The sequence below is a fragment of the Diplotaxodon limnothrissa genome, linkage group LG12, assembly GCF_057381915.1.
Source record: "Diplotaxodon limnothrissa isolate DT_005_m linkage group LG12, D_limnothrissa_male_GT1.1, whole genome shotgun sequence".
Taxonomy (NCBI): domain Eukaryota; kingdom Metazoa; phylum Chordata; class Actinopteri; order Cichliformes; family Cichlidae; genus Diplotaxodon; species Diplotaxodon limnothrissa.
In genome coordinates, this window is record NC_140607.1 from 39,766,242 (window position 1) to 39,783,464 (window position 17,223).

The 17,223-nt window shown below is 46.4% G+C and overlaps 1 protein-coding gene across 1 annotated transcript in view; it reads right to left on the reverse strand.

The window, feature by feature from the left end:
• The window catches only part of grin1b (glutamate receptor, ionotropic, N-methyl D-aspartate 1b), a 63,409-nt gene that overhangs the window by 20,937 nt on the left and 25,249 nt on the right, over positions 1 to 17,223 (reverse strand). Inside the window, 8 exon segments of the mRNA XM_085368585.1 lie at positions 309 to 473; positions 2,302 to 2,429; positions 2,544 to 2,679; positions 3,702 to 3,788; positions 5,393 to 5,543; positions 10,091 to 10,265; positions 14,989 to 15,110; positions 16,443 to 16,540. Of these exon segments, the coding sequence (XP_085224711.1) occupies positions 309 to 473; positions 2,302 to 2,429; positions 2,544 to 2,679; positions 3,702 to 3,788; positions 5,393 to 5,543; positions 10,091 to 10,265; positions 14,989 to 15,110; positions 16,443 to 16,540 (1,062 nt within the window).

The following is a 17,223-nucleotide window of genomic DNA, read 5'->3' on the forward strand; positions in this document are numbered from 1 at the left end:
CTAGAAGACAAAGGCATTTGTGTCTTTTTCGCTATCTCTCCTGGGCTATGACATCACAGTCATGTGATTGGTCAGTTGAGCCTGGGTGAGGGATGCCGTAGGGACAGCACCACAAGCTCGTGTGCATGAACACCGGAACTGTTTAACTAACATGGACTGCACAACATCGCCGTTTCCCTGTGACGAAACGTAACCTCGGTTCTCTGCTGCTCTCACGCTGGCTCAGGCTGAGCATCACCGCTTTGTTGTGTCGTGACAGCGTCACATCATGAACCTTCATCGTGGTTTGCACTTCCTCGCTCGCTCACCTTCTTGACGAGGATGGTGAGCCCCTGGTATTTGAAGGGTTTGGAGAACTCGATGTACTGAGCGCGCTCGTTGTTGATGGTGAGCGGGGCGACGATCATGTCGGCAAGGCCTCCCAGCAGCTCCCCCATCATCCCGTTCCACTCCTTCTTGTTGCTGTTGTTCACCTGCGGGAGGGAGGGAGGGCGGAGCTCTGTTAATGAAGGTTTGAGTTCCTTTTACATCGTTCATTCATGACCTCACTGCAGCAGGTTAAAGGGTTAAATATCTGCAAACCCACATCAGCTGCAACAAACACTGTGAGGTGTGCTCAGCAGCTCCAGCCTGATCACATTATTGATTACTGATGAGCCAATCCGCTGGGAGGAGCACAGCGAATCCCTGATTGGCAGGTTTGAAGTTTCTGGCTTTAAATAATAAAGGAGGATCAGATTTGTCTGAAGCGGCTGCATTTTTAAAGGCTGAGCTCAGATTGAATAAAACATGAAGGAGAACAAGATGCTTTCATGTGATCGACTAAACAGGAAACATCATCCTTCAGGAGCTGGGTATACGTGGAACATAAAGCAGATTTCAGGCGTGAATAATCTGTGAAGAGACGAGAGAGGAGGAAGAGGAGGCGATGAAGGAGAGCGAGCAGCAGAGAGAGAGATGAATAAATGTCTCTCGTCTCCGGCAAGGTCGGAGTCAGGGACGGAGCGGTGGTCGCCATGGCAACAAGCCTGGGCGACGAGCTGCCGATGGGGATGAATCGGTAAGCAGGTCAGAGAGAGCGAGATGGCGATGACATCATCAGGCCGCAGATAACCACACGTAAGCAGAGACCGTCCGTTTACTTTTGAGAATGAACTGTAATCACATTACTCCAGCTCACTGATGACACAGCCAATCAGAGCCAAGAACAACATCCACACACAGAAATTCTCCTCAACGCGCCACTACTACTCCACAGACTGTATATGAAAGATGGCCAGAGCCTCCGCTGTCGCCATGTTGTTTTTTAGTTTCCAGAAGGGACCATATTTGGATGAGAGGGTGGAGCTTATGCTGTCAGCTGACCATCACCTACACCTGCTAAATCACAGCCTGCTGGGACAGCTCACCTCAGCAGCCATGTTACTGTTGCCACGTAAACAGAACAGCTGTTTGTAACTAAGCTGTTTTGGTGCGTGACGTCGCTCCTGCGAACATCAGCCTGCAGCTGGATGGAAATTTGTTTTAATGTGTTTCAGTATCTAATGTAACCTCCGACCTGCAAACGTGCTGGCACAGATCACACGTCCTTCATCGCCTTCATCATCGTCAGTCTGCTCACCTGAGCTCCACGCCTCAGATCCACCTGAGGGACGGAGCACAGTCAGCTGCAAAGAGCCTGACCGTCATCCCTCACAGGATTACAGGATCAGGATACTCTGATTACAGCAGAGAGCTGAACTTTCCCCTGGAAGTTATTCAGGCTGATGTGACACACACAAATATTCAAACAGGTGTACAGGTACACTCACAGACTGTATGTAAAAGATGGATGTAGCCTTTTTGTTTAAAATGTTATTTTTAATGTGTTTTTATATCCTGGAGGTGGCCAGCAGGGGGCGCCTCTTCTGGTTGTGAATACAAGTCTGTGAGACAAGGAGCTTCCTGCTCGGCTGATCTGAGCTCAGTGAGCCGAAGTCGCTGCTCTCAGGTCTGAATGTTCAATTTGGAGATGATGTCATCAGAGTGAGGAAGGAGGAGGAAGCATCGAGGGCGGGGCTACACACTGAGTCTATGAATGTGCAGTGTGCTCAGTCTCTCTGTCAGACCCCCCGTCATCGTCACATCGAGCTCCAAAAAGACGGAAACACTAAACAATTAAGTTGTCCATCTTTGATATACAGTCTTTCATGTAAAGCAGAAGGACAACACGTCCAAACAGGAGGACGTTCGTCATCTCCAAAACCAGAACAGCAGTCGGACCTGCTGCAGTGACAGCGAACAGAGTCATGTGACACTTACTCGCTCCTGCGTGCCAAACTTCCCATCAGCCACCAGGTGAACCTCATAGGTGAAGTTCATACTCATGGCCAGCTTGATGAGCAGGTCGATGCAGAAACCATAGCAACACTGCGGGACGATGGGCTGACCTGGACACATAAACACAGCCTCATTTCAGTCATTCAACTTTATATATACGGTGCACAAACACACGCACAGAAAACGGGACAAATCGGGTCTGGGAGGATGGCGTGTTAGCGTACCTGGTATGGTCCCGTTGGGTCCAGTACAGATCACCTTCTTGATCAGGACTCCATTGACGGTGTACTCCTCTTTACACGTCCCGTCGCTTTTCGTTGGCTTCACGTAAACAAATGGCTCCTGATGAATCGTCACGATCTGAGCACACAAACAGCGAACACTCAGAGACGTGGACTGATCCAAACGATCTGGGAGACGCTGACGCTCGTCATCGTGGCATAAATGTTATTACAGCCCACCCATCCAAGCCGTAGTTCATCGTTTGTACAAACCTCAGTTGTGACGGCTTAAAGGTCCACAAAGCTCATTCAGTTTTACATATTTGAATGTAGACATTCGACAGGTCTTAGTCATGTTGCAAAAACACATCTATAAAAGGTTTAACTGTGCCCTGCAACTTGTGCTTCCTCTGATACTATTCTGTGTTTAATTCTAGTGTTTCCTGAAAACTTGCCATAGTTTCTTTTGAAATCTTTGGTTAAACCCAGACTTTATTTGTAATACGTTTCTATAAGAGGAGTGATTTATTTTAAATTTCTATCAATAATATTTGTTTTCTAAATATGTTATTTAGAAACCAAATATTTTTTCTGATGGAACAGGAATACCCTCATTTTCTAAGCGCCTACAAGAAATAAATGTTTGACGACGTAGCTGTGATCATGCTCCATAACAGTGGTGCAGTTTGAAATCTGACTGACAGGTTGTTTGAAGTTTTATTGGCATAGGAAGTGATATGTTAACTGAGGCACACCTCAATGTGTGCCCAGGTCTTTAGATAACCTTTTCAAACTCCAAACTTAAATACAACCCTGAAATATCCGTGTAGGTTGTTAGTCATACAGCCCACATGTATATATACAATGGAAATACAGAGGACCAAATACAGAGCCTTGGCCTACTCCACATTTTACATCAATAGAAAATGTAAACATTCACAGGACAGAAAATGAAATGTAACAGATTAAAAAGGCATTTTTCATGCTGTGGCTTGGCTTAACATCTGACCTGATTCATGAAGAACACAACAACAAACCACAACTCATCATTATCTGCAGAGCTCATGTCTTCAAAAACGTCCAACATAAAAAGTTGCAAAGGGAGCGGCATCACATTTCTGAGACGATGAACCGAACAGACGCGTCGAGCTGCGGTTTTACCTTCAGTCTGGTCGACATCTGGTATCCGACTGGCTTCTCCGTCTCTCCTCCAGGCCAAATGATTTTCCTCTGAGGGTTCATCACAACCTGAAGGGCACACAGAAACACACGGTGAGCACTCAGGTTGTGATGTTGTTGCACGCAGGTCTCACTGTGACAGGCTGACTAAATGACAGCATCAATACTGCATCTATGCATTCATATTTAAAGAGGCAGGAGGCCTGGATGCTCGCTCGCTACACCATGTTTCTCTCAGCAGCTCGGCTCTGACTGGCGTCGTACCTGTCACCGAACTAAACATTCATCTCATTTAATCAATAGTGAACTACTGCAGCGACTGTAGCTGCAGCACTCACTGATTCATGCGAGATTTATACTGTCACAGGCTTATTCCTCCTCCTTGGATCTTTATTTGGAACTAAACACTGTTTATTTGTGTGATATTTTGAGTATCACCACCCTCACCGAGAGACGTCGGTGAGGGTGGTGTATGGGGACAGAGAGACATCGGTGAGGTTGGTGTATGGGGACAGAGAGACGTCAGTGAGGGTGGTGTATGGGGACAGAGAGACATCGGTGAGGGTGGTGTATGGGGACAAAGAGACGTCGGTGAGGGTGGTGTATGGGGACAGAGAGACATCGGTGAGGTTGGTGTATGGGGACAAAGAGACGTCGGTGAGGGTGGTGTATGGGGACAGAGAGACGTCAGTGAGGGTGGTGTATGGGGACAGAGAGACGTCGGTGAGGGTGGTGTATGGGGACAGAGAGACATCGGTGAGGTTGGTGTATGGGGACAAAGAGACGTCGGTGAGGGTGGTGTATGGGGACAGAGAGACGTCAGTGAGGGTGGTGTATGGGGACAGAGAGACGTCGGTGAGGGTGGTGTATGGGGACAGAGAGACGTCAGTGAGGGTGGTGTATGGGGACAGAGAGACATCGGTGAGGTTGGTGTATGGGGACAAAGAGACGTCGGTGAGGGTGGTGTATGGGGACAGAGAGACATCGGTGAGGTTGGTGTATGGGGACAAAGAGACGTCGGTGAGGGTGGTGTATGGGGACAGAGAGACATCGGTGAGGTTGGTGTATGGGGACAAAGAGACATCGGTGAGGTTGGTGTATGGGGACAAAGAGACGTCGGTGAGGGTGGTGTATGGGGACAGAGAGACGTCAGTGAGGGTGGTGTATGGGGACAGAGAGACATCGGTGAGGTTGGTGTATGGGGACAAAGAGACGTCAGTGAGGGTGGTGTATGGGGACAGAGAGACGTCGGTGAGGGTGGTGTATGGGGACAGAGGCTGATGGATGAGCTTGGCAGGAGGAGTCTCTGTGGACTATGATGTTTGCAGATGACACTGTGATCTGCAGTGAGAGGCTTGATGGGTGGAGGTGTGAGGGTGAGGGAGACAGGTGGACAGGTGGACATATAGGGAGCAGAGGTAGTGGTCAACCCTTCACAGACAGGTAAAGAAGAGAGTGGAGGCAGGGTGGAGTAGGTGGAGACGAGTGTCAGGGGTGATTGTGACAGGAGAGCAGCAAGAGCAAAGGGGAAGTTTGACTGGATGGTAATGAGAGCTGCTGTGACGTATGACGTCAGTGACACTGACGGTGTATACACAGGTGCAGCAGATGTGTTAGCAGCTGTAAAGACAGGTGTAGCAGCTGGTGCAGCAGGTGTAGCAGGTGTACTCTACCTGTGTTCCGTTAAAGACTCCAACCTGGACGAGGCGACCTGGTTTCTGCTGGTAGTTCAGGATGCTGTAGGTGGCGAAGCGCCGGTCGCCGTCGTCGTTAAACTCGATACGTCCTGTCAGGCCGTCGGGGTACTTTGATGACATCAGCACCCTGCGGAGCCAATCAGTGCACAGAAGAATCAGAGCTCCTTTATTTTCACGTTTGGTGGTGACATCATCGTGTTGATGCGTAAACAAATCAGGTATGTAAGCAGAGGTGGGTAGTAACGAGTTACATTTACTTGAGTAAGTTTTTGAAAAAAAGTACTTTTAAAGTACCTTTTTGCACGATACTTTTTACTTTTACTTGAGTACATTTATGAAGAAGAAACGGTACTTTTACTCTGCTACATTTGCAAAATTCGACTCGTTACTTTTTAAAAAATAATTAGTTTAACACAGCGGTCTCCAACCTTTTTTGCGCCACGGACCGGTTTATGCCCAACAATATTTTCATGGACCGGCCTTTAAGGTGTCGTGGATAAATACAACTAAATAAAACTAGTACTGGTACCGAAAAAAGAAAATTTATTCATAATGTTAGGTTTTGTATTGTTGATTGTCATTTATGCTTAGAAATATTTAACCATATATGCTTAGAGGTGTATAATCAATTGTGTAGTGATAGTCTGCAAACTTTGTGTGCATTAAATCAAATCAAATCAAATCACTTTTATTGTCACATCACATGTGCAGGCACACTGGCACAGCACATGCGAGTGAAATTCTTGTGTGCGAGCCCCACAAGCAACAGAGATGTGCAAACACAACAACACAAACGAGCAAAATACAAGAATGGCCAACCTGAAACTAATAAATATATGTACAATATATAATAGTGTATGCATTTCTGGATGTGTATACTAAATATTTTCCTACGTGTGTGTGTGTGTGTGTGTGTGTGTGTGTGTGTGTGTGTGTGTGTGTGTGTGTATACACATTTTTACAAATTAAATAGTAAAATAAATAAATAAATAATAATAATAATAATAATAATAATAAAATATATAAAATATACAGAGTTGAATATGTGCAAAACAAGTGGCATTTATATACAGTGTGGAGTGCATAATGTTGAAGTTCCAGTAGTGAAGCTGAGGTGTCTATGACGTGTTCAGCAGTCTGATGGCCTGATGGAAAAAGCTGTCTCTCAGTCTGCTGGTACGGGACCGGATGCTGCAGAACCTCCTTCCTGATGGAAGCAGTCTGAACAGTTTATGGCTGGGGTGACTGGAGTCCTTGATGATCCTCCCCGCTTTCCTCAGGCAGCGCTTCCTGTAGATGTCTTGGAGGGAGGGAAGCTCACCTCCAATTATCCGTTCAGAGCACCGCACTACTCGCTGGAGAGCTTTGCAGTTGTAGGCGGTGCTGTTGCCATACCAGGTGGTGATGCATCCAGTGAGGATGCATCATCATCATTAGAGAGCACTCTGGGAGCACGAGAGAGGTCGTACCTTGTCTTATTGTTTTATGGTAGGATTAACGTAGCTACGTCTGTTCTAGTCTAAGTGCTTTAAATGCTGGACTTCCTCACCGTGTTATCTAGGGTGAACCATCTAGGGTGAGGGGGAGGCTACCCTCTTCCTGACCAAGGATGTTTGCTTTTGTGCTTTCATGTTATAGGACCCTTTGATCAGCAGTAAAACACACACACACACACACACACACACACACACACACACACACACACACACACACACACACACACGGTACTCTTTGTGTGTATGTAGACATCATATGTTAATGAACCTATGCATATTCATGTAGCCTCAATAAAACAACAGTGTTACGGGAGAACGAACGAGAGCAACTGGGGTCAAGCGAAGGAACGGCGTCTGTCCGGTTCTCTCCCGTGCACGAGAAACATGAAGAACTTTGCCTACTTCGTGTCTTGCTTGCTGTGTGATTATATTGTCTTCAACGTTCCAGCGAATAGGTTCAAGCTACAAACCTATCACATAACACACGTGAAAAGACCCAGGAAAACCGTGTTATCGTTTTTATCGTTAACTAACTAACGCTGAAAACCGATAAAAACTTTGAAAACTATACATTTCACACCTGAGCCTCAACTCTCACGGCCCGGTACCAAACGACTCACGGACCGGTACCGATCCGAGGCCCGGGGATTTGGGACCGCTGGTTTAACACATTAGATAACATGCCACCAGTGGAGTTTCCGGTAACTTTTTTACCAATCAGATGTGGCCATGCAGTCACATGACCAGTTTGAAACCGTGGCGGGCAGAGCAGCCCAAGCGTTTCAACGTAGCGGACACACGGAAAGAAGAAACATGAAAACATGGCAGAGTCTACGCTAGAGCTGAAGAGGATAAACAGCATTTTCCTCACATACAAAGAATGTTTCGCTTAAAAGCAGCACAAATGAACAGCTCTGTCTTCAGTGTCTTCAGTGAGAGCCAAAACAACAACTTTTCAGCGTGAAACAACTCAGCTGTGTAACCTGAGGAAACGGTAAGTTTTCTCTAAATATCTTTTAGCTGTGGTTAGCTGGATGTCAGTCTTATGTGTCGAGCTCGAGCTGCGAGTCATGTTTTCGGCGCTACATTGTAGAGAGACAAGTTTGTGTGTTTTGTGCAGCTTCAGCTGTCCTGTTAACTGCTCGCTGGTTAGCTAGCGCGAGCTATAAGCTAACAGCTAGCCTGGCGCTAGAGTTTCACGCACATGTAAACAGCTCGTCTCTACTGCTTTAACTGTTAAAACAGAAGCAACACTGCGGCTGACAGGGTTTATTATGTGAAACAGCAGCTTGTTTAATTTAAACAGTCTGCATTAAGCTGGGCAGACACTGCGATTTTTTTCAGTCACGTTATTCAGCTCCTGCTGAAACTGTACAATTAAATCGCAGAGGTTAGAAGTTCATAGGTCACGATGCAGGTCTCACACTATACGGCCCGATGCTCTGATGCGACCTGAGTGATCAAACTGTGCGTCCATAACATGAAGCTTATCATACAAAATCTGTCCCTCGCTCTCCCTCTCTCTGTCTTACAAACACACACACACACACCATCAACTTTGCTAAATTACTAATGAAAAACATTGAGCAGCAAAGTCCATCCAACTCTTTTCATGGTTGTTGTAGTCGGGATAATTTTGTGAGGTCACATTGAAAAGCTGCCACCCAGGCAAAAGAAAAATAGAAAAGTATATTGTTCTAATAATATACTATCACGTTATTACAATATACAGAATTATCACGTTCGTACATTATAAATATTATAGAGGCTACATCGCAGCTCCAGTCACGCTTCCATCACCGTCTTTCTCGTCTTTCCCCAGAGTAACAGCCAAACAGGAGGATCTGTTGGCGAGCACTGCTCAGCCTTACACGCATTCTTATTTTAAACTTAATCTGGAATTTATTGCAAACTGTTTGTGCGGGACATGAATGACAGGATTTTGTTTTTCTACTAGAGTTAGTAAAAACATCTCCAGTGTGATTGAATCTTCTTGCCAAACATCTGCAGCTTGGCAGTGTATACAGCACTATAATGACCAGAGATCAGAGGTGTGGATCTGTTGCATGGCGTTCCTCACATCAAGAAGCTGTCGATCAAAGTCAATACAGCTCTTCCTGCATCTGGAGCTTGTGAAGGACTTCTCAGTCACGCAGGACTCCTGTTCACTGCTGAACAGTCACAGCTTCACAGAAAGAACCTTGAGAGCAAACTGCTGCTGAAGCTGAACCATCACCTCACTGAGTGAAGAAAGGGCACATTTTTGCTGAATATGCAGAAACAGATGCACACCCATACAACTTATGGTAAACTGAGCTGCCTTGTATGAACATATGTTGAAGATGCCTCGTTCTGTTGTCTCTGAGGCTGCTGTGCCATTTGGAGCAACAATGAATATAAAGTTCACAGCATATCTAGTCAGTGGAAATTGTTTGCACTGTTTATATATTTATATTATTTACTGCAGGTATTGGTGAAAAAAGCTTTATGTTGTGAAAAACTGAAACCTGGAAATTAGAATCATTGCGCCTTATTTTGATGTTTTTACATATATTCCTGTTGAAAATACTAAGATTTGTATATTTATTTATTTTTGTTTGTCTGATAGCATTTATTTATAAAATAAATCTGACATTTCAAACAGTTACTCGCTACTTGAGTAGTCTTTTCACCAAGTACTTTTTTACTCTTACTCGAGTAACTTTTTTGACGACTACTTTTCACTTTTACTTGAGTAATAATATTTTAAAGTAATGCTACTCTTACTTGAGTACAATTTTTGGATACTCGACCCACCTCTGTATGTTAAGTTGAGGCGACACCAGGTCACATCAGCTGCAACATAAACAATCCTGATTCAGAGCGACTGATTGGGTCACACAGAGAGGAGGAGACACTTATTATCCCAGTTATGTCAGACTTGAAGATGAATCCAGATCAGATCAGCGCCTCCCTCTTATTCTCACTTTTGTGTTCAGCAGTCCGCTCTGAGATAATCCAACCTAAACGGGCTAAAGTGGGACACGCACAGCGTCACGTAGCATTTGCATCAAACAAGGTGGAGGAACGGCAGCGAGAGACCCACGAGAAAAACAAGCACATCTCCTAAGTGTAGTGCACCATGCCTCCTAATGACCAACCACAGAATCTTTGACCTGCAGCCGTGGGTGGTACTAACCGTTTAAAGAGTGGCCCGGTCCTCCAGATGTTGGTGTTTCCCACGCAGCCCCGTGGAGGTTCAGTGATGTTCTCCTTCTCAAACAGCTCCTGCAGAGACTGCGCCACCACGGCCACGGCGTCCGCGATGTGCGCCGACTCGTTCTTACCGTTAATCAGCTGGAGGCCCAGCAGGCCTGTGCCCACACACACGCACACACAGCAGGAAGTTAAACAGGCTGCAGACTCAAAGCTGCCCTCATTCACACACACATGTTAATTAAACACTCGCACACACTTTCATTCAGCTGATGTAATTACACAGTGCATCAGTGTAATTCAAACACACACTCGGGGCTTCAGGCGTCAGGTCAGTGTTCATCACGACCAAACTGCATGCTGGGAGTTCACTCTGACAATCACAGCGTTTGTCTCAGCAGAAAAGCCTCACTGAGACGTCATGAAGAGTGTGTGGTGTTTTCCTTCAGCGCAAACTCGTCATGCTGCGTAAAGTGTCTGCATCTGTCTCCAAGCTGGGCCAAAACGGGTGGCTAACAGTGCTAGCATCCCCCAAAATCTACTGGTAATAGCTAACGAACAGTGTTAGCATCTCACAAATGAACCATAAGTAAAAGCTAACGGACAGTGTTAGCATCTCGCAAATGAACTATAGCTAACCATCAAGTTAGTTACTAAACTTTTTTTATAAATGCCTTACTAAAAACCTTTGGCTAAAATGGAATTGCTAACTAATATTGTTGGGAACTTACATTACGCTAACATTAACAAACTGTTATTTTTTTGAAATGCTATGCTAACAATTAGCTGAAATTTCAAAACATTTGGCAGGAAAGCTAATACATCATAATTTCAACTTTTCATGTGAAACAAGTTTCAAATAATGAGCCAAATGTGTGAGAACATAATCTGTGTTATTCCTGAGACTACTCTGCTTCAGGTCTGTATATATTCTCACTTATTATAAACACGTCCTCTAAGTACGATGCATACTTGAGGGACCTTGGTAGACTTCCTGAAGCTGGCCAATCAAAAAAAGAGAACGTTTTTTAGCACACGAGCCTTAAACAGACAACTTATTGCAGATAGATGATGACCTGAGGGCCAGCGGCTGCTCTAGTGCAACATAAAAGCAGAGCTGGAGCTGAGCCGATGAAGCTGTTTCTAATGATAACGAGCACTGACGGCAGCAACACAATTAGGAAGCCCGACACGTCCGCCTCTCTTCCATAAACAAAGCTAAAGGGGAAGCGTGCCTGTGCCGCCGCTGCCTGCAGACCGATGCAGCTGCACAAACATTTCCCTCATAGTGCAACAGGAGCCCGTGAAGAAAAACACCAACAAAATCCAGAACGTCGCAGTGCTGCTCCACACGTTTCTTTTCAGGGGATCGTTTCAGGAGGGTGGACACAATAATGCAAACACCTGTACCATCTGATATAAAGCAGGCCTGCAGATGCTCTCGCTGGTATTACGGGTGCGCTGAGATTTGAGTTACAGCTGATCACATTATTCTGCCCAATCCTGTGTAGGCCCCACCCACAGAAGAGTTTAGGATGAAGGTTATAATCTACCTCGCTGTTACATGCAGCTGATTTGTGTTTTATCTAGCCCAGGCTCGCTGCAGCGGCCAAGTTTGATCCGTGACTGAGCCTGTACGCTAACATGGACACGGCTGCTGTTTGGGGCTAAAACCACTAACACTGTTTTACAGCTCGAGCATTTCCACTCATGCTTCTGTCACACAAATTATACGATATTGTTTCAGGAAAATCTCCTCCTCAAGTAATAACGTGAAAGGAAAATATTGCAGATCTGAGATTTTCTACTAAGAGGAAGTCAGGCTGCTGCAACATTTAGTTTTCTCATTAAGGCTAAAAAGCTGTTTGTTTCAGAGATATGACCTCTGACTGTTTCTGGTGGAAAGCAGAAACGATCTAGCATCTCTGCTGAGCTGAAACGGTCCACCCAGAAAAGAAACCCCCACCCTCGTGCAGCAGAGACAAACCCACTGTGGATCGTTTCAGAGTGCGGTTTCGCTGCACTTTCAAGGCAAGGATGGATCGTTTTTCTGACACATCAGCGACTCGGAGGACGCGATGTCCAGAAAAGCCACGCATCGTCTCTTAAGAGTGCAGGGGCCGGCCGGTGAGGATGTCTGTAGAAACAAAAAGCCATGGCAACAGAGCGGGGAGCCGATTACCCAGCAGCCAGAGGGGAACGCCACGACCAGGACCAGGACGCCACGTTAACTACAGCATCATGTCAGGGACAAAACTCCAACATGTGCACTTATTTAATGTTCATTAGGTGAACTCAGAGCAATATTAGAACACGAGCACCTGTCTGCTGGCCTTCATCTGCTTGTTCCTTTCACTTCATCGTCTAGTTCGAGCTGTCAGATTTTCATTCCCTGATTATACTGATAATACCACACAATGGATCTAACAGCTTCATTTTATTTACTTTAACTTAGCCGACTAATAATGACAAATGCTAATTCAAATAAATGAACGAAACGAGCAGCAGAGACAGGAGAACGTATCCTCGGCTTTTTCTTTCCAACATTCAGCAACTCTGATTTATTCATTTATCAGATTTTCATTAATATAATCATTGAAATGTTAAATTCATGTCAAGTTGACCTGTTGACCTCTGTGCTATGACAGTGAATAGCTTCATCTTTTCTATTGTGTGCAATAAAACCTGCAATCGCCTGACCTCTTCCCGATGAGTTCCTGCTCTTTTACATCCATTCTGTGCGTTAAAAGGGCGTCCGCATACTTTTGAAGTACGAAGATAAACGTGTGAACTGGCTGACTGAGTAATTAGCTGAATAAACCCCGCCCCTGGCTCCACGTTGCCATGGGCGTGGCCTCTATTGGCCACTTGCAAAGGGCAAAGCATCAAGCAGGTAACAGGAAGCAAGGGCGGCATCTTACCAGTGTTTGATTGGACACACGTCACGGTTACCGCAGCAACATTAGCAGTTTATTACCCCCCCCCCCCCCCACACACACCTGAATCATTAAGCCCGCCCCTCCCACCCCTGTTTAGCAGCATGTTATTGTTACTGTGAGAATGGGCAGACGGGCGGGCGGGCGGACGACACACACTATAGAAATGAAACAAACAAAAAGATGTTAGACACATTTAAAGCCACACAGTTACAATGAGCCCGGAGAGGAGGGAGCGGTTAAGAACCTTTAAACACGCCTCCACGCTCGCCATGTTTAAACATTCAACCGGCACTCCGAAGAAACCAGAGAGAGAGAAAACACACCAGGACACTGAGAAGCTAACAGACTGATGAAGAGTAGCTTCCTTCATCTGAGACCTACTAGAAACAGTGCCAGACACAGAGAGAGAGAGAGCTGTGCTTCCATCCAACCGTTTTAACATCGGATCGAATGATGACGCTGAGAGCTCGCTGACTCCCGACCTGCCTGCACCGCTCTGTGGACCGACACTTTTACACTAGAGGACGTGACGTTAGAGGACACAAGCCTCAAAGCGCTCTAACGCTCCTCTAACGGGACGCTGTCAAAGTTCCCCGAGCCTCTTCTGTCTCCGAACATCTCCAACCGAGTCTCAGGCAGTGCCTGTCGTTCTGGCTGCTTTCTGAGGAGATGTTTCCTGTCTCTGAACTCAAACCCGGCCGAGCTCTTAAAGCTACGTAGAACCTCTCTGTTTGGTTTCATCTTTCAGCAGCCCAACACCCTCGCAACCGCTGCCCAACATCAGAGCAGCCGTCGACGATGTGAGCGTCCCCACTGCAGGACCTCGGGACAGCCTTTATGGACGATGAAGAGGACCGGGATGCTGCTGATGTTGATGATGATATGTTGATTATGGAAGCGTCAATCGATTAGACACTTGGACCTGGAGAAGGACACGTCCCTTAGAGTGTCCTGTGGGAACAGCGCTTCAGGAGTATGGGGTGTTTGGTTTTTAGAGGTCTTTCGAATTTCGAGGTGTTGTTTCTCGGTATGTATTATTGTAGGGTCTATCGCTGTATGAATAAAATTTACTTGAATTTAAAATTGAATTGCGTAACCAAGTGGCTGAAAGATTTTACTTTGGAGGTCTCAGAATCTCGTCTCTGCTTTTTACAGATGATGTGGTTCTGTTGGGTCATCAGGTGGTGGATTCACAGCCGAGTGTCAAACTGTGGGAATGAGAATCATTGCCTCCAAGTCTGAGGCCATTGTCCTCAGCTGGAAAAGGGTGGAGTAAGAGGCGAGTTACTGCCCCAAGCACCTCGGGTCTTGTTCATGAGTTGGCTGTAAAAGCAAAACTGTCGATTGTCGAATGAGCTCGAATGGCAGGCCTCCCCCTTACAGACAGGGTGAGGAGTGCCATCGTTCGAGGGGGGCTCAGAGTAGAGCCAATGTTCCTCCACATTGAAAGGAGGCAGCTGAGGTGGTTCGGGTATCTAACAAGGATGCCTCCGTTCACATGGGCATTACCCACGGGGAGGAGGCCCACTGGAGAGACTCCATCTCTGGGCTGGCCCAAGAACACCTTGCCCCGTGATCCCAGACAAGCAGAAGAAAATGGATGGAAGGATCTAGTTGTTAACTGATGATGTGATCTGATCCTGATCCTATATGATGGTGTAGTGGGTGTAGTGAACTTTTATTGAGAAGTTGGACCGTGTTTAACTGTCAGAGGTCTGATTTTTCGTGAACTGAAGCAGCATTTGGTATTTGGTTAAATATGTCCGACTGATGATGACAGGAACAAAGAGCAGTTTGATCTATTTCCTCTCTGCAGGTGACAGGTGACTGCTTTCTTGTGAATTTTCCTTCTGTTCGAGCTTTGCTGTCAGTTGGATGGAAGAAGAGCTGCAGACAGACAGAGAGGAAGAAAGGAGGAAGAGCAGGTGAGAGACGGACGTACCGTCTGGAGCTTCACTCAGAGCTTTGCCGGTCATCTCCCGCTCTCCAACCAGCCAGACGTAACCGGAGCCGGTCATGTTGAGCTGCCGGGCGGCTTTGTACACGAGCGCAGCTTCGTCTTCACTGCAAACACACAAACACACAGCAGGTAAGCACTCACCTGTGGCTGACACAAACAGACCAAAGAACCAGTCATCAATCACCTGGCAACACTCTGGAAAGCAACATATCAAACACGCCTGTGGACGCACAGTCTGACTTCTTCTGTTCGAGCTCCAAACGTCTCTTTAAAGACCTGATGAAGGTTTGGCTGATTTCACCTCAGTGCAGTCAGTTTTTCTGCACCACAGCACCAGAAACACTGCAGCTCAGTACATCGACTGACCACCACTTTCACAGCATTCCCGAGGACATAATAAGAGCTCCAGGGTCTCCGTGGTTGGTTCTTCCCAGCGGCAAGACAAAGAGGAAACGTAAACGTTTTCCAGTTTTTGTGTTTTTATCTGTTGTACAGTGTCCTTGGGTGCTTTGAAAGGCGCTATTTTTAAATAAAATGTATTATTATTATTATTATTATTATTATTATTATTATTATTATTATTATTAAACAAAGGAGGCAAAAGCGTGGCTGCAGGGCGGGCCCACTAGCACGGCTAAAGAAACAGCCATTTAAGCTACCGCCTCTGAGTATTTTCCTCTCCAACGTCAGGTCCATAACCAACAACTACCCAGGACACCGGGTGTTTAAGCTGCTGCCGTCTGGCAGGAGGTTCAGGCTGCTGAGGTCCCAAACAACCAGACTCAAGGACAGTTTTTACAACAGGACAACAGCCCTGATCAATGCTAACAGCTGACCTGACACTTCTTCTTCTTTTTTTATTACTAAGTTAATATACTGTGTTGTGTTGTTTGTGTTGCGTTGTGATGTGTCGTATCGTGTCGTGTTGTGTTATATGTAGTGCCGACGTAGGACAGTTTTCCAATTTCATTGTACTACTGTACTATGTATGACTGTGCAATGACAATAAAGAGTTATCTTATCTAATCTTATCTTATCTTAGCACCTCACGATGAGCTGAAGCTCGGGCCGTGGCCTTCAGACTTTGGCCTTGTTCAGTTTTGGAATCGCTGCTGGTGTTTTGTGCAGAAGAGTCTGACTTTCATCAGACGATAGAGGCTGATTGTCGTTGTATCAGACTAAGGGCTAATCTTTAGACCTTGTACGTCCTACTCGCGTTTACATGGCTCTTTTTACACAACATTTGCAGGTGCTACTTTTACCTGTTGGGGATACACAGATTCAGTCCAACACTTGCTGATGGCTTAGTCACAAAGTTCCTGCAAAGTCATGGCAAGAACAACTTAAACTGTGACCAGTGTCCTAACCCTTATACAGCCTAACTGTGGAAACCACAACATCATCCAATCAGAAACCATCATGGAAACCACACAAACCTGGCAGAGAGGATGATGACTCGGGCCTCCAGGTCTTTCGCCTCCAGCAGCAGGGCGGTAATGTTGGTGTCCTGGCTGAACAGCAGCACCTTCTCAGCCTGGAGGACCACCAGATGGACACAGTGGACGGACGGTAACACCGAGGGACAGTGAGAAACACGGCAGAACAAAACACCACAGAACACATCGCAGGACAGCCATCGTTAGCTCCACATCCACAACCCCTCCCCAACCACCCACAACCCCAACCTTGACCATGCTTCCTCTCACCCACGCTACCACCGGAGGAGGAGGAGGGGAGGAGGGACGGGAGCAAAAAATGGAGACAAAAAGTGTTCAAGATCTGCTGAACTAAAGAAAACTCAAAGTCGAAGCTGGAATACAAAGAAGGAGGGGCAAAAAGTTGTGCGTGGTGTGGTGGCACATGCAAGCTGAGGCGCTTTCAAGACTCCAACCAACCAACCAATCGGGAACGTGCATGTTAGAGCGCACTGATGCAACTGCAAACTAAAAAAAAAAAAAAAAAAAAGATTCAAGTGGAGGGGGGGGGGGGGGAGGAGGGGAGGAAGAGGAGGGGAGGCGGGGAGGAGAAGTGATTCATTTCCAAAAAGAAAAAGAAAAGAGGAGTGAGAGGATCCTGGTGTGCGGTGTTCCTCGATAATCTGCAGACAGAGCCACGCGTCAGCCTGGCCACATGCAACCCTTCACAAGGAAAAACTCGGGGAGGGGGAGGGGGATGAGGAGGGGGGAGGAAGAGGAAGGGCGTCTCTCCTGCGAGTGT